At 41.1% G+C, this 26,559-nt stretch overlaps 1 protein-coding gene across 2 annotated transcripts in view; it reads left to right on the top strand.

Moving 5' to 3' along the window:
- The window catches only part of CHST15 (carbohydrate sulfotransferase 15), a 46,455-nt gene extending 21,848 nt beyond the window's left edge, over positions 1-24,607 (top strand). For both annotated transcript variants that reach the window (XM_069863202.1, XM_069863203.1), the window contains exons 2-8: positions 6,363-7,437; positions 8,234-8,573; positions 10,515-10,661; positions 15,188-15,344; positions 19,346-19,502; positions 22,556-22,703; positions 23,915-24,607. In XM_069863202.1, the coding sequence (XP_069719303.1) occupies positions 6,850-7,437; positions 8,234-8,573; positions 10,515-10,661; positions 15,188-15,344; positions 19,346-19,502; positions 22,556-22,703; positions 23,915-24,105 (1,728 nt within the window). In that variant the 5' untranslated portion in view covers positions 6,363-6,849 and the 3' untranslated portion in view covers positions 24,106-24,607. The remainder of the gene's footprint in view (positions 1-6,362; positions 7,438-8,233; positions 8,574-10,514; positions 10,662-15,187; positions 15,345-19,345; positions 19,503-22,555; positions 22,704-23,914) is intronic.
- The last annotated feature ends 1,952 nt before the right edge of the window (positions 24,608-26,559 follow it).

Raw genomic sequence — 26,559 nt, 5'->3', positions numbered from 1 at the left:
TTTGTTTTATAGAAATACCTGAAGTGGAAGAGCTTCATAATAGACTCTGCCTTCCTCCTTGGTGTTTCCATGCTTCCTTAGTACTTATAGCAGGGATTTCGCTGGTTTGTGGGATGATGGTGTGGGTTATTCCTTGAAGGAGCATGCAGGTAAGAATTTGTATTATTGTAAAGTACTGTGATATCCTGTGTTGGGAGTGAATGGCAGTTTGAGTTTATTGAAAATGTGATAAAAACATCTGTGGCAAGACTGTCTCCATCACATCCCCTCTGTGCACCGCACATCGTGTTTCAGGTGATCCCTTTGCCTTCACTGTGAGCTCTTTGGTGATATTCCTTTTTCTATATGACAAAAGGGAATAAACATGGCAAATTCAGCCTGAAGAATACTCACCAATATTAAATTGCTGAATAAATGGTTTAACCATCTGTGTCTGTCTTATTTTTGACATTGGGTGTCTTTCCAGAGGTTTAAGAAAATGTGCTTTTTCTTAGCAAGGGGTAAAAGTTAACTTCAGTGAGATGTGATTTATGGTTGTATTCTAAATATCAGAACTTGGTAATCTGGTTCCAGATTTTCAGAAAGGAACGTGTGAGCTATAGGGAATAGATGTGTCTGTTTCACTTAGTGTTTGTGGGATGACCTTGAGGACCATGTAGAATCTATTGGGAGGTCACAGTTACTATGAGAATTGGAAAAGAAAAAAGATAATGAACTTTGACTGTGCATAATGATTCTGAAACTGACTTTTTTAAAAAGGCTTTTCTGTAAGGAAAACATGCAATGGAGTAATTTGTATAGAGGCAAAGTTTTTCTACAGTGTACAGGTTTTTTGCATTCAGTGTAAATCTGTCAGTGTTTCTGTAGCAAGACACTGTGAGAGGAATAGGAACTAAGTGAAGTGAGAAGATGAATTGCTGGAGATGTGGCACGTCATAAGCAGCCAATTTTGATCAGGAATTGCAAAGCCTTTGTGCACCACAGGCAAAATTCTACTCCAAGCATCCTTATAAATACTTGAGAACAGAATTTTGCTCGCTGTTTGTGCTTAATTCCATTGCTGAAAGGTCTGCCTTGATGCAGATGAGGGAATTCGTGATGCATGGGACTTGTGGCGCTGTAGGTTGGACTGGTGATGGTGCTTTTTTTCTCCAGGGTTTTTGGACCTGCTTTTCTGGAGAATTAATTACAGTGCTGATGCCCCAAAGTCCTACCCTTCACTTCAGCTCTCCTAAAGCCTTCAGTATAAGTCTTGTATGCGAATAACTTTTGGAGAATGTCCTTCTATGTGTCTGAGGCATGTGTCACTGTGGAGAAATTGTTGGCAAGATCTCATCTCTGCCTTCAATGTGGAGTCACCAGTCCATTATCTTGTAAGCCCTCATGCCAGTTTAGCCCTAGTAGGGAGACTGTGATGTAGTCTGGAGTTTATTAATAGGCCAGGGTTTGAGTGGATTTGGTTCTGGTTTAGTTTCCTGACATTTTATTCTGCAGAATAATACAAAAATAAATGAGCGCTCTGATTTGGGATTGATTTAAATCAGGTGAAATACAAAAAGAAGTGGTTAAAATTTTTAGTGATGTTTTTTCCCCTGAAAAGTGGTACAAGAATGGTTAATGTCAAGCTTAATTATTGTTTTCACACTTTCAATGCAAATCAAATGATAGCACATCAGAAAATGTGTATGTGGGATGCGAGGAGCGTGAGAAGCCGGACCTTGGTGATTTCTAGGAACCCACACGAGACTTCAGATATGGTCACAGGTTTCCAGGGGAAGGCATGGCCATGCTGTGGCTGATCCAGGACAATCTCCTGCTCCCTTTCCTGCTACTCCACGTTTATTCCTTGCTTCCAATAAACTGCTTGTTCAGGTGGTGTTTGTGCCCTGATGGAGCAGTGATTTGAGCTTAGTAACTATTTTCTCAGCATCACCACACAAGTAATAAAAGTAACTCCTCGATGGATTTTGGGGCAGTTTGCTGATGTTTGCCACAAATGAAGGCTACAATTTGTTCCATTCTTTCATTTTCTTTGAAAGCATATTGATGAAGAAGGAGCAGAGCTGTTTGGATTAGATCTTGAGAGAGAAACCAGCTGGGTTGTGGATAAATCACAGTTGCTATTTAGGTGAGATTGCTGATTTGGTGGTGATTCAGGTGTTTTTCTTTGGCTTTAAAAAGCTTCAGACCCAGGTTCTTTAAAGAACATTTGATGCTCAAACAAGTGTTCAGCAGTTGTTCCACAGGTTGAATGCATCATCCTGGGTTAAGACTGTATGTTCTAGCTTTGGAGACGTGACTGTTTTTGAAGTGATTGCCTTAAAATGTTTGTGGTGGGTTTGTAGAATTCCTTGGGAGTTGCATTTATTTATTCTTTTAATTGTTTCTTTGTTTTAAGCAAATAGAGAAGTTTTACGTAACTTCAGTCTGCGGGTCACTGAGCTTTGTAATGAATCCTGTAGCTTTTCCAAATCACTGCAACAACTTTCTGTTTTTAATTTTCTTTTCTGTTTCTTGAAGGAGGTTGCAGAGGTCAGTGATTCAGGAGTCTCATTTTATTGACATATCTTCTTTCTGGCAGCTTGTGATTTGTCTGAGCTAAATAGGTGTAAGTTCAGGAAAAGTTTACTTCCAAAAATGTTGACTTGAGGAGCCAAATGTGTACAGTAAGCAGGACAGAGAAAACTTACCCTTATTTCTCTGCTTTCCTGGCCCAGTCTTCTTCTGTATTATTTTTTAGGTCAGGTTTTTATTACTTGTACTGTTTATCTATTGAAACAGTACAATCTGCCCACTATGAGGGTGAACTTCCTCTCACTGTACAAATACTTCATTACACTTGTACAAATATTTTAGTTTGTTGTGAAGAGCAGGTATCTGAGAGCCAAACTGCTGTGCAGCCTGCAGTTCAATGCTTGTCTCCTCCAGGAAGCTCAATAGTTAACGAGTATCTGTAATGGTAAAGTTTTGCAGGTTTTACTTTTTAATGAAGGTTTTGCTCTACCAGCCTCGCTCTGCCCTTTCATGTTTCCATTCCTTTTCATGTGACTCAGGGGAACTTTATCACGATGTGGTGATGGGCAGCATTTCCCTTGGAGACCTGCATGGTTTTGTGACTGATGTCCCATCCCTGTCCTTGCAGGAGCTCTCGAGAGTGAAATATTACCAAAGGGAAGTTCGGTTCTGGAGTGTTTGTGGAGGGTGTGGCATCAGTTTTGCTCTGAGGTTTCAAAAACCATTAGCAGTGCAAACGGAGTGCTTGAATTAAACAAATCTCCCTGCTTTGGCAGGAAGGCACTTAGGCAGTGGGAATATTTATGCAGATTAGTGAAAACAATTAGGAGACTACAGATGAAACAAACATAGCTCTTCCTCACAGAATGGCATTAGATAGTATAAATTAGGAGCCGTGTGCTCCTTCAGAAATTACTGACCAGATGAGATCTGGTAGTATTATCTTGTACCTAATCCTTCATTTTGCTAACCATGCTTATCCTTGTTTTTATAGCAACTGTAACTTTCATTTGAAAGAGAAGGGTGCCAGGGTGCTGTCTGCTACAGAGGATGTGTTCCATGTGTCTACTTTGGGTGATGCTTCAGCAGAAGTATCTTGTGGTGCAGCTGCTTCTCATCACAGAGAGGAGTTATAGACATCACAGCAGCTGAAGGTCCCATACCAAGGGAGCAACAGTAAAAGAACACGGGGTGCTTTTGTGTCTCCACATATTGGTAGTTCTAGGTTTTTACTTTTGCTAACCAGTAATAAGATTCCTTGTGGAAAGATGTCCCATTTTTCTCATCTCTAATAAACACATCAACAAACAAATCCTCACTGTGGTGCCTGACCTGGATGGTAACAGGAGAATGGGCAGAAATAATTAAGAGAGAGCCTGTGGGTGCGATAGCTGAGGGGCAAGCTTTGGCTGGGCTTTGTCCTGTCCAGCCTGAGAGCTGGTGGGTTATTTTCTAACTGTGCAGATTCCTCTGTCCCTGCTTCCTGCCTCTCACTATGGCCAGTAATAAATACTCAGTGTAAGAACAGGTATTAACAGATTTCTCCCAGCCCCATCCCTTTCTGGCTTCTGGGAATTGAGGATGGCAACGATTGGTAGATTTACTCTCCATTAATTGTCTACTGTCTTTCAAATGCATTCATACTTTTGGCCTCAATGAGCTTCACATCTTAATTATGTTGCGTGAAGAGAGGAAACCAAGTGCTGTAGCTCCACTGACATCAAACAGAGAAATAGTTGTACATCAAGCTGAGACATGTGTTACTGGTGCACTTGAAGTGTATTTATAATAGGTTAATAGCACGCCACGCTTTCATGTGGCGGTAGGAAAGGATGAATATGATCAAAAATTATAAGTCTAGTACAAAATTTAGTGTTAAGAGCGCTAGCAAAAGTTTGTTTTATTTTAAAGGATTTTGAAAAAAAGGAAAGCACATTAAAAATTGAGACTGGTGACCTGAAAAATAGGTCATATGCTTAGATGTCCATAAGATACGTGTGCATGTAAAATCAATTCCATCTGTTGTATTCAAAGAGCAGGAGTATTTTAGTTCTGGGACAGAGCATGTGAAAGTAATTTCTTTTTACAGCCATTTTGATGGCAGGCTTCCCTTACAATACTTTATGAGAAAGGTGAGGTATTTTATGAAATGTTTGTTTAAAAGAAATAAAACAGAATTTCAGAAATTGTCTATATAGTGAGCAAAAACATATGAATGATGAAAAATGTTGCATGCTTTAATTTTGGTGGGATTTACCTGTTCACCCTATTTAGCTTCCTGTATGGTGATGAGTGGAACATAGTGGATACTACATTTTCAATGATTTATTGCAAAGCTCTTGCCGGCAGCTCTGCCTTGTGCTGTTTGCTTTGCGGTACCTGCAAGTGTTACCTTCTCTCCAGTATCCTGCAACTTGTGCATCCAGTGGTTCCTCCTCTTACAGACTGGCTTTGCACAGGGAAACTAGCAAAGAAAAGATCTCACCTGTTTGATATGAAGTCCTCTGTTGCATATAAATGTATTTTTTAGCTTAAGCCTACTTCAGCTGGAAACGGTGGAGCAGGTCTCCTTGGCTGCCGCAGGAATATCTTGAAATTGGAGATAGCTATTAATTCTTCCTCTTTCCACTGTGTCATCAGTTTTACCCATGTTTCCTACTCAGGAGATTCCCAAAGATGCTCATTTTTACAAGGAGGCTTGCTTTTCACCAAGGAGCTTGAAAACACTGATGCTGATTTCTGCTGTGTGGTTAGAACTGGTACACATTTACGTAAAGCAGACAAATACTGTATAGACACGGTCATAAATAATTCAGTATTCATTTCAACAAGAGGAAATTACATCCTACATTATTCAACAATATACAAAGACAGTGCTTGTTGTGTAAAGGGAGTAATATTCTGCCAGTGAACCAACTGCAGTTTTGCAACTAAAATATCAAAAGACATAAATGGTTTCTTGCCAACTCAAATCTCAGAACCCTTCTTCTGTCTACAATTTACATCCTACTGCTCTAATACAAAAAATGTGAAGTATTTCTGTGGTTATCGCTACTGGAAACACTTGAGTGGAAGAAACTAAGGGAAGATAGATTGTAGATTGCTTGATTTCATGGGTGAATCCCAAAAACAAGAGCGGCTCGTGCTGGGGAAAGGTTCTGCTGCCTGGTGAGCATCCTTCATTGTGCGGAGCAGGCTGGGGAATGAGCTTTGGAAAACTTCCTGGTAGAGAGAAAGGAACGGCAGTATGGAACGATATCCTGACTTCTCTGTGTTTAATACAGTTGTGTTTCTTTATTACATGAGTGTGACTGGAAAATTGTGTAAAATGGCATGTCTGCAAGTAGCAGTTGTTAAAGAAAATAAAATCAGTGTCTCTATCCTGTTACTGTTATCCTGTCATATGGCCCTGTGGTGGGTCGTCAAACCCATCAGCTAATTAAGCAGCCTGTTGTAGTGCCTATGTGTAAGTTGGTAGAGTTATGGTTGCTGGTGGAAGTTTAAATTTTCCCTTGTGATTGGTGTGATTAAAATGTCAGCTTTACTGTAGCATAAGCGTATTTCATTTTTAATTCTTCTTTTCCTCTCATCTCAGCTTCAGGATAATGCATTTTCCTCATCTGTCAAAGATGTAGTTAACACAACTTTTCCTTGAGTTTGTAATATTGATGCTAGTGTTTCATGAGAAGTGTCTGCATTTGGGAAGGGTTCAATCAGTTCCAGTCCATTTTATTAACATACAAATGGATGTAAAAATAGACTTTTCAATGGCTTTGAATGAAGGTGAATGTAGAGATTATGTCCGCTGTGCTGTATGTATCTATATATATGTGTGTTTATTTCTTTAGGTTTACGATGCCAGTTTTGGAAACTATCTCTGGGAAGATGAAGCTTCCACCAGCAGCAGTTTGGTTTGGAACGCACTTGTTTTAAGAACATCTGGGAATCCCTACCTGTATTTGCCTATGCCAGTGTAAATCAGAGGACAATGAGTTATTTTTATTTTTTGCATATTTTCACGCTATGTAACAATTTTTCTTCCTTCCCGTTTTGTTCAATGGGAAAAACTTGAGCCAGCTGTGTAGCTGATGCTTACTTCGCCACATTCCTCTCACTGAGCCAAACTCTTGAAATCACGTCCAAAGTGCATCTATTTTTGTGTGTTGGTTGAGGGTGTTGTATTTTTTTTTTACTTTTATATGATGTGTCACTTTTTGAGTGGTGATAACTTTTCTGGTTGGAACCTACCCTTTTGCATTGCTGAGTAGATCCACTCAAGGAATTAAATAATTTCAGCCTTCCAGAAGATGACTCACTTGCTTCAGCAGCGTTTTTATGGCTGTGCTTGGCTCATTAACACAGGAGTTTAACAGTAGTAATATGAGGTATTGCATTAATTGTTGCATACATTTATTACCAAATGACTTCCACAGACATTGTTTCAGATGCCGCGGACCTAATCACAACAACCAGAAGTGTCCTGTTTGCAGAGGAGAAAGTAGAATCCCTTTGTACACTGACAGCAAGCAGATGAAGCTGCTTGCAGTTCTGGAAGTGAGGACTGATCACAGTGAAAGCTGGAATGGGTTTTTCTGCTTGAGGAAGGGGAAACTATGCAGCTTAATATTTGGGTTGATTATAATGACTCTAGTGACGGCTTCCTACATACTGACTGGAGCCAAGCACGGCCTGTTGTTAATACCATCTCCCTTCCATTATGGAGCCTTTACTAGCAATCCAAACTTAATGGACAATGAAAGCCTTAGTGACATGAAAGACCATTACCAGCCTTCTAAAATGAATATTTCATATGTAAAGGATTATCCAAGCATTAAATTAATTATTGACACTATTACTTCAAAGATAGAGTTTATAACGAGGCAGCGCCCTGATTTAGAAGAGCTGAGGAAACAAGAGCCACATGTGAGTATGAATTAAAGTGTGTCTGCAACTGCTGTATGCTTGCTTATTTCAATACTTTTGGGTCAAGCTTTTACTGAGAGAAAAAACTCCTGCAACTGCCCAGATGTTCCTGTAGTGATTTACGCCATCTAGAGCTCTGTCCTTTACAGCAATTGAAAAACTGGTATTGTAGATCATGTCCTTTGGAGTCATGTACAAAATAAATGAGTTATATAAATGGTCTTGGCACCTGGAACAAGAAGTCAGGCATTCTTCTAATAGCTGTGCAGTCTCATTGGATTTTTACCTTTTTTCAGGCAAAATCATTCTGAATTAGATTTGTCCATCATCTGAAATGCTAAAGAAGAAAGGAGCCTTTCTAATAACTGATTACCAATATGTCTCCCTAAAAACCCAGCCATTGCAAACCTTATATTTCAGAGTTAAAAACTGGAAGTTACTTTGTTTTGAGTATTATGTGTTTGACCTCAAAAATTATTACTTGGGGTTGCAGAGGAATTGGGGCTTACTGAGGTCCTTCCTAGCCTTAACGTTAAAGAGTTTCTAAATGTACTCCTCTCCCAGTCCAGCTGTTTGTGCAGGATTTGATTCCAGTGTCATCAGAACAAATAGGTTTAACTACTTTGTAGTTAAAAAAATAAGGGTTCTCCCTTATTATAGTAATATTATAATACATAATATATTATAAGATGTCCACGTAGTGGTTCTGTTGCATTCTCTTGTTGTGCTAAGTTAGAAAATTGTAACTGTCCAGTTTTTGTTGCCTTGACTGAAATTGTTGTTCTTTATGTTGCAGATGTTTTCAGTAATTCCTAATAAATTCCTTCCAAATAGTAAGAATCCTTGTTGGTATGAAGAATACAGAGGAAACGCAACCACAGATCCTTATGCAACAAACTCCTATGCACTGTATTCAAAGCGCTTTCGAACCATATTTGATTACCTCAGGAAGGTATTTTGGAACCACTTGTACCATTATAAGGACAAACACTACCGCTTGCGCTGTCTCCCACATTTCTACATCATTGGTCAGCCCAAGTGTGGGACGACAGACCTGTACGACCGGCTCAGGCTACACCCCGATGTTCGGTTCTCAGCGATCAAAGAACCACACTGGTGGACAAGGAAACGGTTTGGTGAGTAGATGTCCTCTGGCATTCAGGAGAGCTGCCTCTATTAAACTGTGACATTTCGTGTCTATGTTAGGGGTGAAGTTTATGGATTTGCTCCATATTGGCTTTCCTCGAAACCACTGGAGTTAATAGACTGGAAAAATCCAAGTGATGGATGCTCTGTAGGTTCCAATCTGCTTTTGTTTAATGATGTTTTGGGTTAAACTTTTCAAGATGATGAACATTTCATTTGGTTTATTTAAAGAATCCTAAGGTTGGAAAAGACCTCTAAGCTCACCAAAACCAACCACCGACCCAACCCCACTGTGCCTACTAAAGCATGTCCCAAAGTGCCCTGGCCACACATTTTTTGAACCCCTACAGGGATGGGGACTCCACCACTGCCCTGGGCAGCCTCTGCCAGGGCTTAACCACTCTGTCAGTAAAGAAATTTTTCCTGACATCCAGTCCAAACATCCCTGGCACAACTTGAGGCCATTGCAGTGGTTTGGGAAAAACTAGGGAAAAAAACCTCAACCCTGTGAATTTGTAAAAGCAGGAAGAGGAACTGTTAGGTTGTGATAGGAGAGTTAAAGAACAGCAGCGATAGTTTTGTGTTTGCAAAATTCTATAAAGCCTTTCTTACATGAATAAATAATGGGTCAGTATTTGAAATATGGGTGGCTTCAGTCCTTACAGTTTAATCAATAGAAGTGTGCTCTGTTACAGGAGCTGTGGTATTGTTGCAGCACTGGGCAGTAGACATGCTCTGTGTGATAATGCTCTCTCACACCAAGGAACTGGCACATATGTTTGATGCTCTTCCACTGGGTGACATCAGTATTTCATGCAGTGACCCTCTGTCTCCAAAGGCAGGCTGATAAAGCTGAGGTTATGGCCTGCTGGAGCAAGACATATCCGCTCCTTGTGACTGCACCTTCAAAGGGTGTCTGAAGGCAGTGGGGCTGAACACATCACTTTATCTATCTGAAGTGTTTATGTCCTCCTTGTTCTCTCTTCCCTGGGTGCCAAGGTTGGTTAATCTTGTGGCTGGAGGCTAGGGGAGATGCCAAAGAACAAATTTCAATTCCTGGCTCTGCTGTGTGCTTAGTGTGATCGTCTGAATGTGGATGCATGGGTTCCGCCCAGGTTGTTGGGTCTAGCTGTTGAGTGCTGGTTGCTCTAACTTTGTTTGACCTTGGTATCAAAGATCACAGGGTTTTCAGTGATACTACAATTTCCAAGAGGAAGATTCTAGTTATTTTACAGTGAACATATTCATGCAGAGACAGGCGTGGGCAGCATGTACAGAAGGTGGAAAAGTGAGACTAGAATTGGAAAGAAGAGTGGGAAAAGGAGTATAAAAGTCACAGCTGTGGCTCAAGATGCTGAGAAATGCAGGGAGAAGGTGATTCTGAACACACCCTGAAGTGTAGGGAAGGAGAGGAGAAATGTAAGACACTATCGTGAAGCTTTCATACTTGTGAAGGATGAAAACATGAATGATTTCCCAGTTTTTTGATTTTAAGTGTGTGTGGATTTGCATATTTGGCATCAGAGCCTGTTCTCAATTTCAGTGCTGTAAATCAAGTCAGAGTCCACTATAACTTCAACTTATATTGGTGCAAATGAAAGTAGACTCTGTTCTTTTATATTCATTCCAAAGGCTAAATTTAGAAGAAAATAAATGCAAGCTATTCACGCAGGAACCGTAAAACCGAACACTTAAGATATTTCCTATCGGTGTGAATTTATGGCTTAATCGTATAGTATCTCGAATCTCAGTTACTTCATTATTGGCACTTTTATCTGAGTGTTACACTTGATCAGTCTAATTTTGTGCTGACATTAGCTGGCTCAGTGCCAGCCGTGTCGATGAAGCCGTCTTGATTTACACCAGCAGCTGATCTTGCCCTGCCATGATTTTATTTTTTTTGTAGACTTCTCTCTTTTCACTGTTTTTAGGAATCATTCGTCTGAGGGACGGATTTCACGATCGCTACCCGGTGGAAGATTACCTTGACCTGTTTGACTTAGCAGCCCATCAGATTCAGGGTGTGCTGCAGAGCGAAGTGACGAAAGAGCGTGGCAACATGAACAACATCATAATTGGTAGGCAAATACGTCTCTGAAATGTATCTCTGTGGCTCGAGGTGGGCAACGCTCAGAGCCGAGGCATGAGAGGGACATTTTCCTGCTGTCACTGGTTCACAAAGCAGGGTCCCTGGTGTTGGTTTTCTCTGCCATGTTTGGGTAATGCAGAAGTTCTTGGCTTTTCCTGGAGGGTGGTTACTTGCTTCATTAGAAAATAATGATTATCTAGAAAATGCCTGAGCAAGCAATAAATGTCTGATGAACATCAATAATTAGATCTTTAAAAAAAAAAAAGAGTGAGGATGACCTCGGTGACTCCTTCAGACGTTGCTTTCATTTTGTTGTCATTACAAGGGGTTTGCCTGTAACCACAGTGTCTTAGCTTCAGGTTCAAATGCTGCAGCAACGTGCCTGGGGTGACACACCAATTATGCTGTTACAATACGCGATGGGGGCTGTACAAATCCTGTGGGCCAATTTGAGACAATCTCTGTGATGGCAACAGCTCCAAGAGGCTCCTCTCAGGTTCCAATATAAGATATCTGTAGGAGGAAGGACCACCAGTTTTTGGGTCACCATCTCTATGCAGCCTACAGTGGACTGAAATAAATATGATTAATCTCCTGATCTGCTTTCTTAATGTTGTGGTTTGAACTAAAGTAGAATCAGTTTTCCGACTTCAGCTCAGTCTCATCTAAGTGACTTCATTTTCTGAAAGTTAACTGCATGTTTTTCAGACAGAGTTTCTATCTAGAAGTGATAACATGGAGCAAAGATAATGCAGGTTTCAGGAGAAGAGCTATACAAAGTCAAGCTGAAGCTGTCTTGTGTGGTATTTCTTTTCAGATGTGAAGCCTAGAAGTGCACAGGATACTGTTTGAAGATGATCTTGTAGTTTCAGTTAATATTAAATAATTTTTAATGCTACTCAGGTAATTCAGCAAAGTGGTTGCATTGTACCTTATGGAAGCCTGTGGTTAGGACCGGGCTTGAGGGAGGGATCCTTGTTTGTTTTCTGTGACACAGTGATTGATCTGCCGCGCTCCTCCACTGTGGGCCACGGTGCCACTGGTTTTCAGTGCCCAGTTTCCAAGTTCTGCTTTTGCTGTCTGCCAAAACCAGAAAACTTTGGGCAAAAGAGTTTTGCCCTTCTTACTCTGTCACCTCAAAATTTCCCAGGGAAACCAGACACGTTCTATGACAATGCTAGTTGTGCAAGAGCTCCTTGCTGAGAAGGAACTTTTCAAGTTGGCCTGCAGTTGTTCTGCAGAAAACAGAGACAGGTTTTTCTGTATGACCTCAGAGGGAATACCCTCAGAATCTACTTTTTTTCAGTCTTATTCTAACAAAAAAAAAGTGAGCTATTGTTGGCTAGGTGGAACAGTGCTGAAACCAGGTGCTCGGCTGTAGTCACAGTTGTTCAGTACTTCTGCAGTCTCCATTTAAGTCTATCATTCGCTTTATTAAATATTCAAATGAACAAAGTTTTCAAGATGAGATCTTTAGAAATGTTGTCATCAAGGACGTCTGCAGATTTTCCTCCTGCTTACAAGAATATCTCCTGTCCTTTCATGGATGAAGTGCTTATACTAATTAAATTCACTAATGTAATTGGCAATGTACATCTTTGATTACTTACCTCCTGTTACAGCTTTTTTGAGAGTTCGCTTTGTGTTTCTTTTTCCTGTAGTCTCATTTCTTGTTTCATTAAGGTTCTGTTTGCTTTTCTTATTAAGTTTACAGGAAAAGCCCTGAATGATTATGCTCATTAAGTCAGTCTTTTATGACCTTGGTAAAAAACAAAACAAAGCTAGCTAGTCTGACATGAATCTGTATGAATATCAGGTTAGCTTAGTATCCTTAATTTTCTTATTTCAGATGACTAGGAAGAAAAATTGAATTCAAACTATAAACATCTCAGTAGTTCATCATGTTACATTATTTTGAAAAGTTAAGCTTCTTTAGATATTATTCCTAGTGGGTCATAATTGCATTTTCCAACAAAAGCTGACATCTACTTCGACAGGAACTGAAGAGGACAATGCTGATGTGGCCTGAGGCATCCTGAGCAGACCTTGTTTATTTGTGATCATTAATATGATAAATTCAGAGGAATGTCTTATGAAAACACAGTCTGATTTTAATCCATTAATGACTGAGTAAAAGGGTATACATCTATTCTTTAGGCAGTTTAGTTACTCATATGTTCTTCAAGTCCATAAGAAAAATTAGTATGTGTTTTGTTGCACTGCAGTGATTTGACATAATTACCACAGCAGCGATTAATTTATCTCATGTTTTGTTGGCTCATCCTTTTTGCAGATATTAACCCTGTATTACAAAACAGAAGGGAACACTGTGAAATTGTCAGGACTATTTTTGGCTGCTTCAGGAAATTAAAATTACAAGATTCAGCAGAGACCAGATGATTTTTTAAATTATTTTTCTCCCCACCTTAATTCTTGACAATCATCTTGTTTTGCGAAGATTTGCCTTCTTGGACCCAGGCTTTCCTGAACTGACTGCCTCAGAGCAGTACCTTGGGTCCCTGTTGATGCTTCAGCATGATCTGGTCCTGTGCCCGTCATCTTCCCTTGCTTGTGCTACCTGCAGGCTTTTGGTCATGGCAGCTATCGAGCTGAAATGGTTTCTGAGGAGTGTTCTGGTCTGTGATGTTAAGAGAATCTGCCCGTTTGTGTGTAAATGCTCTGATGTTGTTTAGTTCAGAAAGCACGTGTGTCAGCAGACGTTCTTGTGCTCAGTGTTGGTCACTTTCTGTGAGCTAAGTGGAATAAATCCAACAGCATCAAACATGATCAGTGGTCTGCAGAGCGGAGGAGTGTAAAGGCACATCATAAAGCTGTTCTAGAGAGGAATAGATTGCTTCATGAGGCCAGAGACTTCAGTCTTTGGCCCAATTTAGGCAAACATTTTTGAGGGAGCAGTTTAAGCTGTTCCTGTCACAGAGACATAGCAGTGACTTTGCAAGGTCATGCTGGTGGTGCCCAGTTCTGTCAGTTCTCCTTATGCCATCTCCTGGTAATGCAGAAAGAGCTGCGTGGTGGTTTGGTATGGCTGTTTCGGCTCTTGTCCTGAATTTGGACTTTGGTGTTTCTGCTTCTCCCAGTGTGGGAGCTGAGCTAATTGAGTTTTAATTGACAAGTCAAAGCCCACTGATGATTAGGCAGTGCTTTGGGTAATTAATTTAGGATGGTAAAGCAGAGCTATTGAAGACACCCAGCTTTAGCCAATGGACCTGATCTCCTCCTCCTGAAAAGAGGCAAAATTAACATGCTGGAAGATTAATGTGTTTTCTAACAGCTCCCAGACTTTATTAATGAATCACATTATGTTAAGCTGAAGTTTGGAGCCAGTGCTTTTTTCATGTTGTGTTTCACCCATCTTTTAAAATCTTTGTTGGACTTTACCAGAAGAGAGAGAGAAAAAGGGAAATTGTGTGCAAGTTTATGAGCCACAACATTATTATTTTTTCATCTCATTCCTTTTTATTTGAAAACCTTCATTAATAAGAATTAGCTGTCATTAGACTGTCAAAGAGTAGCGGTTTCCAAAAAGTTTCTGTACATGTTTTATTAAACAGCAGTGTTCCACATAAATGCCAGTATTGCTTAAAAAAATGGGGAAGATGACACAATTCAAAACATAGCCTTAGATCATTTATTTAGCAGCTGAAGCACCATGTACCTTTTTATGGCAGAGACGCTGATGATTGTGTTTCTCCCTGTAGTGTTACTTTCAAGTAAGCCTCCTGAGAAACTAAAAATATCACAATCTGGTGCTTGATCAAATGTGTTATTTATTCTATAGTACTTTTGTCCGATACTTAATAAACACTTATTTGACTTAGTCTACATGAATAATTGTAGTGCTACAAAAAAAAGCTCTGATAATGGATAATTCTGGAAAATGAGGGGCTAAAAATAGGAAAAGAGTTATTTCAGATGGCAGTGACACAGTTCAGCTGATAGTGCATTATTTTTAGTGTGCTCCCCCTCTCTCCCATTCATGTTCTACATGCTGTTGATCTGCTGGAGAGGTAGCATCCACTTTTTTCTTTAGTTTGTGTCAAATTGTACAATTTGTTCACAAGTTCGTTCTCTGAGATGATGAGCATCAAACCCGGCCTTTGGGTGCTACAGGGAGGACAACAGGTCTTTGGCAGTGCTGAGTGCCTGCCTCCTTGCTGGAGGGTAAACCAAACCCCCGAGCAGTCCGTTCCAGCCCAGGTCAAATACATTTGCATGTGCTAACTGCTGACAGGGAGCAGAGTGGTCAGCGGGCAGGAATACTTCAGGTGGAATTCCATAAAACCTGCCTTAGCCATCCCTGCCTTCAAAAAAGTGCAAGGCAGTGGGACTGCCCTGGCTCTGGGGAGCATCAGCCAGAGCAATCTGCAAGAACCAGGGTGCGTTGAAATTAGTAGGGTCAATTTTAATCACTCTACACCCGCTTGAAATTCAGCCTGTTTCCACTCTGATTCAAGAATAAAATGAGTTACTAGCAGAGTTACTTTTAATTTTCAGGGGAGGCCAGTGCCTCGACAATGTGGGACAACAATGCTTGGATTTTCTTCTATGACAACAGTACTGAAGGAGAACCTCCCTTCTTAATCCAGGACTTTATCCATGCCTTCCAACCGAACGCCAAACTTATCATCATGCTGAGAGACCCTGTTGAAAGGTGAGCAAGGATCACACTGCTAAAATATGCAACAAAAATGTCTTACTATAATAATTTGCTTCGATCTCATGCTCTTGGATGCAAATGAACATTCTCATGGCATTTGACAGAGTTCCTTGGTTTGTGGTGCCAAGGGGTTTCGGTCTGTGTGTTTTGCTATATGTACTTACGGTAGTGTTTTAAAGAGGGGCATGTGTATGTAAGTGCCGAAGTCAGTGCCATGCATGGACACCTCGGCCACTCTGAAAAACATAATTTACTCATTGCCAAGTACAATAGAGCTCCATTACCTGAGCTAACGTGCCCTGGTTCTCAGCAGGACTCACGAGGCTGGGTGTGGTACTGCATTTAGAGGCCTCAGCACAAGGGATCCTGTGAAGTGCTTTAATACATGTCAGATCATAAGGTTTATTCTTCAACGGGCATACTGTTCAAAGTGAACGAAGGCTACAAAGAGCTCCAGAGTCTGCAAGTTACCCAAACTTTTTTTTAATCTTAAAAATTCTGGGTGCAACAGTTGTAGACAGCTTCACTAGGCACTTGTCGATTACACACCAGTAGCTACTTAGGAATTTATCCTTGGTCTTCCTGACTTTGTTTGCAGTGAAAGGGCTCTGCTTTTGCAAGGTGTGGGCTGTTCTTGAATGGTTCTCCATTGCCTTAGCCTGGAATGCCTTTCTTTCCACTTGTATTTTCCTCTTCAGTCTTCCTCCAGATTTAGGGCATTTCTGCTGTGTCCTCTGAAGGAGGAGGATGATGAGGGTAAGGGGGAGAGTGGAGGGGATGGAGACAGAGTCCAAAAGGATCAGACCGAGAGGGTGTGAATTCCTTCTCTCTGCACCTCCATAGGAATATTCAGGATATGTAGGGCTGGGTCAGTGCTTGGGGCAAAGCCCCAGAAACACCCAGGGAAGAGGAGGGGAGACAGATGGTGGTGAGGACCAGGCTGTGGTGTGAGCTCCAGCACTGAGAGAAGGGCAGCTGCCGGGAGAGCCTTGACATCAGGAAGGGACGGGTGCTCTTTGGTGAGCTTCACCAATGGCAGGATATGACTACCTGTGAGAGGCAGAACTGTGAGAGTGCATCCTACCTCCTGTGCCAGGAAATACAGCTCTCAACTTTTAATGGCATCTCACGACCTTGGGATTTAGCAGATGGTGATTTTATGTGAGAGCACTGGCTGAAGTAGTGAATTACCAACTAATTCCCTGCTTGCTTTAACCACCTTCTGTAATGTGGGTGTCTTTTTGCCAGCTTTAATAAGGTCAAAATAAAAACCCAATTTCACCTCCCTTACTATATTTATGATAAATTGGATTCTTTCTGTTTACGATTCCCTATCCCGTTGTTGCTGATGGCTCAGATGAACTACAGAAGCAAAAGCAGCCCCAACAGAAGGGGCAGCTTGGGTGGTGATGCAGGGCAGTGGGACATTGCTTTGCAGTTGCCAGGGGAATATGGGTGCTGCTCAGGGTCTGGGACAAAGTCTGGTCTAACCTGCACAGCTTCTTGGTCTGTGTCCCAGTGGGGGATTTTTGGAAGAGGTTAAGGTTTGTGGTGGTGGGTGTCTGTGATGCCACTTTTTCATTATGATGAATAGCGATTGAGGGTAATGGCTTCAAGTAGCCGGAACATCTGAAATCCTAATCAGCAAAGGCTTCATTTCCAGGCAGATGTTGCCAGAATTAAAAACAGATGGAATATAATACAGAAAAATCTTGACTACCCTGAAGAGAGAGAACTTTTCTTCAAGAATATATTTTTCCCTAAGATGCCAGCAAGTCTTTAAAGTCATGCATTTATTTTAATGAATAATTACTATTCTAAGCAGTCATATTAAACCTTTTAAATAAAATTGCAGCCAGGCCCATGCTGCACGTGGTGCTTGCTGGCTGGTTTTCCCCCAGCAAGAAGCATTTTTATCTCCTCTGCCAGGAGTGGCTGGTCCTGCCTTCCCTGGGACAAGCCAGTCAAGCCCAAGTCTTGTTGATGTACACACTTTCCTGTCAGCAGGAGCTGCGTGCCTTGTTCAGCTGAAGATGGCTGGCGGTGCCCCTTAGCTTCTCCCCAGCCCATTCTCATGCCCTGCACTGGTGGGTTGGCTCTGGTAGGTGCAGCATGAAAGACCCAAGGCGTCCCATTGCAGAGCAGGAGACACCCATGATGCCATGGTTGTGGTCCTCAAGCACTGGTGGGCATCACTTTGAAAGAGGCTGTCTATCCAGTCTGGTCCAAGCCTGGCCACCTCCATCTGCTCTGAGATGGAGTTTCTCTGCATTTACCAGACTGGGAAGAAATGGACAAAGATCAGATTATTTGTCTGACTTAGCTGGTGACTCCTACAGACAGTTTTGGGTGCCTCTGTGTCATCTTCTACAGTGTGCTGTCATTTCTTTTCTATAAAAAAAACCCATGTACATGATTGAATTAAAAGCATCCTGCAACTAATGCATCCCTTTTCTTCCTTTTCAAATGAACAGAGAGGCTTCATTTGTTTCACATGGGAATTAAAGTCCTGTTCTTGCAAAACACTAGCATAAATAGTGAGTGCAGAGGGGCTGTTCCTGTGCTTGAGTGCTTTGCTGGATTAGGGCCTAAAATTTCTAAATTAAATGATGAATTTTTAAGCACCTGTGGAAATCTAGGGATGTTAAAAAATAAAGTGGAATGCACAAGGTCACTGCAGCAAGAAAAGGACACTTAAATAGATTGGGGGTTTAGCTAATTTCTTAGAAAACTGTGTTTTTTGAAAGAGACTGAAAGATCTCTAGGATTTCTGGAGTTGCGCTGAGAGGTGGGTGCTGTGGAGGCGCAGTGTTTGTGAAACATGCCTAGGGAAGGGACTCCTCATGTGTTACAAAACCAAAACCAAACACTGTGGTTCTGGTCATAGTTTGTAGGCCTAAATATGAAAGAATATTAAAATACACGTTCAGTGGATGATTTGTGGTAGTTGCATTTTGATGAGGTGATTTGATGTAGGTGCATCTCCTTTGTCTCTTTGGACCATGGCTATCTTGGAAAAGTTCAATCAAGGATCGAGTGTTAATGCCAATGTAGATATTTTATCACCTGTAGGATTGGGTTGTTTCCCCCTCCCACCCCGCAAAGGGTCTGAATTAAGATATCACATTTTTGAGTGATATTTTAGCAATTGTGAAACTTGTGCTAAAACTGTGCAGTGAGGGGATGCTCCTCTGCTGTAATGGAGAGCAATTCTTCTTGCTGGTGGCTCTTGCTCACAGCAGCAGCTGATGCAGGGCCTCTGCTCGCCTGCAAGCATCTGTGCAGCCACATCCTGCTCCCCTCAAATCAGAGGTGAGACTGCTTGGAGAATGCAGCACCACAGACGGTGGTACAAATATGAACCATGTGCTGAACTGCAGCCTTTCAGCTTAAGAAAATAAAGAGGTGAGATATTGTAAATTGGAAGTTTTTGTTGAAAAGTCACTGTAAGATTGGAGGTGGAGCTTTCTGTAGAAAATAGGAAATCTGGACTCTTTCCTACTCTTGATGGTAGCCAGCTAGGTAATCCCATAAAAATCACTCTTTTTAACCCATACCTTTCCTCTGTTGCTTTTAACGTTGACTTTAAGCTTTTGAGAAGAGGACTGTTCTGTCCACAGCAGAGTGGAGCACCAAATACTGAGAGGTACCAGTGTCAGCTGAGACCAGTTCTACTGCTCATAGATAATGTAAAATTAAAGTACATACCTATGAAAAATTTGCCCTCAAGAGAAGATACTGGCTCGCACAGTTACTAGGGTCAGGTTCTCAAGGAAAGCTGACTTTAAAAGTGGGAATGATGTTCAGGAGCACCCTGGAGTGGATGTTACTCTGAGCCAAACCCCATCAAAATTGATAAGAAATGTGTCAGTGACTGAAGGAGCAGTGGTACACATACATAACCTTTCCTCAATCCATGTCACTGATTGCCATTTTCATGTAAATAAATCTCTTTTCATTCCCTCTCTCATTCACTTGCATGTCTCGCTCCACAGATTGTACTCTGATTATCTGTACTTTGCAAGTGCTAATAAATCTGTGGAAGATTTCCATGAAAAAGTGGCTGAATCCCTGCAGCTGTTTGAGAACTGCATGCTGGATTACTCCCTGCGAGCCTGCGTCTACAACAACACCCTCAACAATGCCATGCCCGTGCGTATTTCCATGAACGTCTGATTCCTTGCTTGTTTAACGCTACATGGGGTCAAGGTTATTAAAATACCAAAATGTTGTGCAAATAAGTACCAAGAAATGAAAGTTTCTCCCTTTTCAGTTGTAAAGTGGATGACAAATATATATGTAAGCATGTAAATGCTGATGTACTGGCTCAGCTGAGCCTGTTCCCTGATGAATGCCAACAGCAACAATAAAGTCTTTCTATTGTGCAAGTGCATGGAGAGCATGTTTAGTGAAGATTGCAGTTAAATGTGTAAGCTTTCTGTATATCTCTCCAAAAAAGTAGCTCCAGCAAGGATCTTTGTGGTGTGAAATTGCCTCAAATTCAGAATAATTTATGTATTCTTTTTCAAGAAAAGGCTACCAATAACTACATAAAACCTTTCTTTTAAAAAAAAAAAATGTGCAGAGTCAAAAATGATGAAAGGAAATACAGAAACTGCTGGCAGGGGAATGAAGAAGTATTACAGTATTCCAAAATACACATTTTAGTGTAAAGCTGGCTTCAAATTTTGCTTGAGGGGACAAAAAAAGCCTTTGCAGAATAATATGGAAGAGATTGACTTGAAGTATCACATCTGGCCAGTTTGCCATTCAATCCTCTTTTATTTGCACTTCAATCCTCTTTTATTTGCCCAAGCTGTAAAAGACTCAGAGGGAATACATCCCTCCTTTGTCTCTGGGGTGAAGTTATTGCCTCCTCCACTCCATAAAATCACCATAAAAGAGTGTATTGCACAGGCTTGAGCCCTGCAGCAGGAGGACAAATGGGACATTCCTCTTACTCACCTTGGCAGGTAGACTGGAGCTGCTGGTCTTTGATGAAAGCCTCAAGGACCTCCACAGACATGAGCTGCTGCCCGGCAGCATCACAATTCTTCACAGGCATTTGCTTGCACAAATGCATTTCTTCCAGCATGGGGAAAGGGAGAGAGAGAACCAGAAGGAAAGATTTTTCCTATTACCTTCATCCTCAGGATGCAGAACCAATCTTTATTGTTTTAGGCAGCCTGCTGAAGAAGATCCTTTTGTAAACAAGCAGATGATGCGTTGTTTCAGGGACCCACATGCAGGTGTTTGTCATAAAACACAAATGCTAACCGTACTCCTTTAGCTAAGTGGCTAAAGTCTTTTATGTGCATGGGTTGCTGTATATTGAAAAAGTAGGGCTTAATTTCCCTGATGAGCGCATTGGATTGCTAATTGGGCAACTGCCCCAGAAGACTTTTGTTTTGCTATTTGTTACTATATTCCTGAAGCAAGAGAGTTGTAGTAGACATTGTCACTGCTGAGAGATGCTAACCTGTAAAGAGAGGGCTGTTTGTCAGCTTGTCCTCACTTAGCGTCAGTGGAGAGCACAATGCCTGGAGAAAGGCTTTCCAAGGCAGGGTGATCAAACTGGAAGTGGAGATAACTGATATTATGGGTGGGAGAAGGGCTTGGGAAACCCTACTGACACCTTTGATACATAGGGGAAGCACTGGAGCTTTATGGAATGAAACAGCCTGATTTAGAAGGACTGTGATGAAACAGTCACTAAAGCACACTGTGTACGGAGAAAAATCAAGGTTCCTGCTGATCGCAAGAAAACTGAAAATTATGGGGACATATTAGTTAAAATTATGGGGATGTGTTAGTTAAAATTCCATTCTGGAAAAAAAAGCTTTAAAAAAGCTTCTAAGCTCCTGTGGGAAAATGCTGCCATCCCAAACTGTACCACGCAGTCGATGCTTGTCTTTCCCTCACCTTCATCTTCCAGGAGAAGGAAAGGCAAACCCCAGCACTGAGCCACACGTTTGTCCCTGTGTGCAGTGACAAGGGGCAGTAAGTGAGGGCTGACGTGCTGCCCTGACAGTATTGTTATGTGTTAGGCTGATGTTTTAATCAAATAAGACGTTTCAGGTTCTTGTGCAGCACATGTATAAGGAAATTGCTAAATATGGAGGCTTTTTGTTAAAAGCATGCAAAGACACTCATCAGAGTCACATGTCATCACAATAAAGACACAGCGGTAGTTCAAAATATGGCTTATTTTACTGGCATTTAGGTGTCAATATAGGCCACATGAGTCAGTGTAAGAAGTTAAAAAGAATATTGTTATCTGAGTTCATCGTTTCTGTGGTAATGCGACTTGAAGATGTTAAGTCTCTTTTATGAAAGATGCTTATGACTTGGGATTTATGTTTCTCTCTTCTGAGCCTGAAGGGATTTATAAAAATATTTATAAGCACAGTTGGAGGTTGGACTTTGGAGAACACCAGACTACCTTTTTTTTTATGATTCAGCTTGTTATGTAAAATGGAGGGGGTAAGAAAACCAGAGATGAAGTCAGGACAGGCTGAAAAGCTGTCTTCTCACATCTCTGATCTATTGTAGTCTGGTGCTCTCACTGTGTCCACAGACAATGCTCCATTAACGCTGTCTAGCGGTCACTGCTGCTGCAGCTTAGATCTCAATCTAACTAGTGCAGTCAGAGGAAATAGACTCAAATCTGGTTCTTGACACCAAATCAGAATATTTGTGATACTCATGGCAGCGTGATCTGGTGCAGCTGATAAACAAAGTGAAAGAAGCAGCCATAGGGCCTGGAGAAGGTGGCTGGACTAAGCATCTTCCCTTCCACTGCTGTTCAGCCAGGGACTGAAAGCCTTCAGTGTTTCCATGCAGGCTTGGGCATCCCAAGTGTGGAAGAGCATGGAGGTGAGGTGGCTGAGCATCCCTCTGCATACGGTTGTCTCTGTGCAGTGCGTGTGCACAGACCTGTGCCTGGTGCACCAAGTGCATAGTTAAGCCCTTAGCAAAGCGACAACCTCTAACCAGTAGAAAGGCTGTTTGCAGATTTCCTTAAGCTGCCCTGAAAACAAGAGGAAGATTAAAAAGTGTTCAGATATTGTCCTTTTATAGTTCCTCAAAAACATGTGTTCAGTTTTTTTGCCCAGAAGACAGAGGTGAATTCTGGTTTCTTACTGCTGGAAGTGTTGTAAGATGAATTAATTTTAATCTGTTTGTGGATTTTTTTGTGCTTACAGGTGAGGTTACAGGTCGGGCTCTATGTTGTATATCTCTTGGACTGGCTGACAGTTTTTGACAGAGATCAGATACTTGTTCTTCGCTTGGAGGATCATGCGTCAAATGTGAAATACACCATGCACATGGTGTTCCAGTTTCTGGGTCTGGGTAGGTACCTTCTGGCTGCTTTGAGATAAGTTCAAAATATCAGTGTAATCCTTCTTCTAGGCAATTTTTGCTTTATTAAGAAACAAACCAAAAGCATGTGAATCTGTCTCGAAGGATGCATTAATCTTGTTGCCTGGAGTCAAGGAAAATGAAGATTCCCAAATTCCCATAGAAAGGATGGTGTTAGAAGATCTTAATAGCACTATTAAGAAAAAAAAATCAAGACCATTCAAAATGTAGGGATATATCTCACCTTATGGAAGCCAGTCCTGCATCTAAAGGCAGGCTAGGCTTGTTTGTGATGGGTTTACATAGATGTGAGAGCTTTCCAGTACAATTTAAACAATTTTAAGTGCTACCATGGTGTTGATGGCATGCACCAATCGCAAAACCTACATCTGAGTAAGATGAAAAGTTGTGTTTCTAGCTGGCAAGAAGGGGGAAATTGTGTTTTTGATGTGTTGATTGAGACATCTGTTGCTAATCCTTGGAGCAATGCTGGCAGACAAAATGTTGCCCAATGTTGATTTGACAGTAGTGAGAGGATGCAAATGTGGCTCTGAAATAGTCTGGCTGGTCCAAACACTGGTCTAGATTATGAGAAAGTTTGCATGTAGCAGATCGAACAGATGAAGAGCTTGGCATCTTCTTCCTAAGTATGGTTTACGCTGGAAGAGCTTGTGGGTTTTTATCTTGCTGAAGTAGGTAGTCATGGGCTGAGATTTATTCCTGGAAGCAGGGGCATCACTGTCCCTGTGTACGACTTCAATCCCACTGAGAACCTCAAAACCAAACAAAACAAGGGCTTTACGTGAGTAAGGCCAGTGGAGTTTCTATCAGGTTATTTCATAAAATGAGTGTAAGAGTAAGTAAGTGTAAGTAAGAGTGTAAAATAATAGCAGCTCCCAGATGAATGGGAAGTTGTAGTCAATGTCATGGTTGTTTTCAGAAAACTTTTTCCTCCAGAAATGATTTGTGCTGCTTGTTACAGGGATGATTTATTAACGTGAAGGGAAAACACATGATTTCCATATTTACTAACAGTGATTTATTTTACTAATCTATGCTTCTATTCAATAGTCTGAAAAATCATTGCTGCTCCCACAAACTCTATTTTCTCCCCTTGGCAAACCTTCTGAGTCAGTCATTTGTCTTCCTTAGCGTGGGCATTTTGAGGAAATATTCTGAGATGGTATTCTGGTTTTCCACAGGACCTCTAAGCGAGAAACAAGAAGCTCTCATTACAAAGAGTCCTGCATCAAACACTAGACGGCCTGAGGACAGAAGTCTGGGACCTATGCTACCAACAACAAAGGCAATTTTGAGAGACTTCTATAGGCCTTTTAATACAAAACTGGCACAAGTTCTTTTTGATGATGCTTTTTTATGGAAGAGGACATAATATGTAAATTTAGTGCCACAAATACAGTGCTTAAAGGAGTTTTTATTTTTTTAAATTCTATTTTTGTGTGTGGATATTTACATTTTTCCCATTCCAAAGAGAAGCTGATTGATGGGCTGAGACTCTCACCTCCAGTCAGCACTTCACGACAGTTATACTATGATTTCCTCGTGAGAATGTAAAGCATTTTGCTGATCAGTTTATTGCAACTTCTTTTACCTCAGCAAAGGAGTAGAGTGGAAAAGCACTAGTACAAACACGATGTCTTGCGCACTCTACGGGGATGCTGAAGTTTAACCTTCTCTAAGATGCTGCAACACAGAATTAGCATCAGTTTCCTACAATTATGCTTATAATACCATTTTCAGTATGTTATTCATTCATTTTTTCAAACTATCAATGTCATTTAGTCATTAAAATTTTTAATTGAATTCAACCTAAAATTTTGTTTCTTTTTGTCAGCATATCCACAAATGGTCTTCACTTGCACTGAGGTTTTAATGTTTCCTTGGTTCTGAACAATAGATAAAAAAATAATAGCATAAATTTCCAAGTCTGATTTGTGTATTCAAGATGAATGGACTTCCCTAGTCACAGTTACCATACAAAGAACATTATATTCCAGGTAAGAAAGGATGACTGAAATCTAAACAAGAGGCTACGTTCATTGTTCAGTGTAACAAATCCATTGTCTTCCATGTTTTGTTCATGTAAATACAAATATGTATCATATATTCGTATCACTCACACGTTTTCCCAGGAAACCTCTAGTGGGCTTGAGGGGAAGTCTGTTGTTGGCCATGGAGATTTTTCATGGAATTTTCTGTACACAAGTACTCCTCCCCATTGCCAAGAAATATGCATTTTGAAATCACTATGAAATCTTGTTATGTAATGAAATGTATAAATTGACAAGATGCACTCTATCTTGCATCACCATTGAAAGGATGTGTTAATTAATGTCAGCTGTATATTATGGGCTTCCTTCTTCACGACAGATGTCTACGTCTAGTTAAAAAAGTTGAGACATGCAGACTTGAGGGAAAAAAACATTTTGAAAGTTATGGAGAAGCTTTGAACCCTTAAAGCTTTCCTTTGACTGAAATGGCCAGATTTTTTTTTATAAATATGCTCCAATTCAATATTTAATTTCAAGCACACCTGGTTAGGGTCACTGTCAGCTGCAGTATTCCTGCAGCTTAGTCTACCTTAGTGGGGGATGAATTAAAGAGACAAATGGAATTGCTTCCTGGTGATCATTTCCTTTCAAGGGCTAAACTGTTCTTTTCTTCCCAGGAGGCATGTTGGGTAGGTCAAGTGAAGTTGTTATCTAGGCAGCAGGTATCAAAAGCTCAAAGAGTCGTCTCTGCTTGGCTTCATGTGCCTTTTTGACATCTACATTTGACCCCACAATACTGACTGATTCACAAATATAAGCACTAGAGATAAGTACTCCCCATCCTCCTCCATGGGGACACATTATTCACTTCCTGTTTCTAAATAAGGAGTTAATGCTGAAAACTTCCCGAGTCCTGAATGTTTCACATGTGTTAGTGTGATTGATGGCATGAGAATTTTGGAACAGAAGTCCATTTCTAAGTCCTTTGATAACTGGTAATGCACTGTTTAAAAAGGATTCAGTCTGGTGTTTGGAAAGCCTAAACTATGTAATTTAGGGAAGCAGTTCTAGACAGCCAGAACAAATTAGTTCTCATTCAGAAATGCTTACAGACCAAAAATCGGTTGGAGAACTGAGAATGGACTCTTTCACCAGTACAAAAGCAGTATCGTGGCAGCAAGAGTTAGAGAATCAGCATGAATACACCATTGTTTGCAAATGTAAAATTTTCAGTCAACAGTTTATTTACACTGAAGATTTGTGCCAGCCGTGCTCTGACTTAGAGTCAGCACCATGTGCATCTGCCACGATCAGGTATTTCCATTTATTTGTCAGCTACAGCTGTGATCTAATTATATTACCTTACCAACCCTAAAAACTAATGAATGTATCTGTCACTGTCTTTTAGCATGAGCATTAACTTAATGAACAAATCACAGGCACTGGGTTGTGCCCCGCTGGTGTACGGTGCTGTGCTCTAGCGTCTGCAGCAGAACCATGCAGCCCACCAGTGGTCGGGGGGCCCCTCTGCCCTTTGCCTATGCGTGTAATCTAAATCAAAACATGCTTCATGGTCAGAATGTCTTCTTGAGGCTGCGTCATACTCAGCGCGTTGCTGGGTCAAGGTCTTGCCTAGTTCTAACTGAGAGGAAGGAGGAAGACTGAAGGTTCCCTGCAGGAAGGTGGACAATGGTGCCTAAGCGTGGGTAAGATCAACAGAGGGCGGGTGGGCAATGAATGTCACAGTGTTGTGTGTAGCACAGTAACACATGGGGAAGGGGCTGTGTCTATACAGGATCTGTTAGGGTGGTCTCCAGTGAGGATGCTTTTATGTC

The sequence above is a fragment of the Phaenicophaeus curvirostris genome, chromosome 9, assembly GCF_032191515.1.
Source record: "Phaenicophaeus curvirostris isolate KB17595 chromosome 9, BPBGC_Pcur_1.0, whole genome shotgun sequence".
NCBI lineage: Eukaryota > Metazoa > Chordata > Aves > Cuculiformes > Cuculidae > Phaenicophaeus > Phaenicophaeus curvirostris.
Note: the sequence above shows the minus strand (reverse complement) of the source record. Positions and strands in the feature narration are given on the sequence as shown.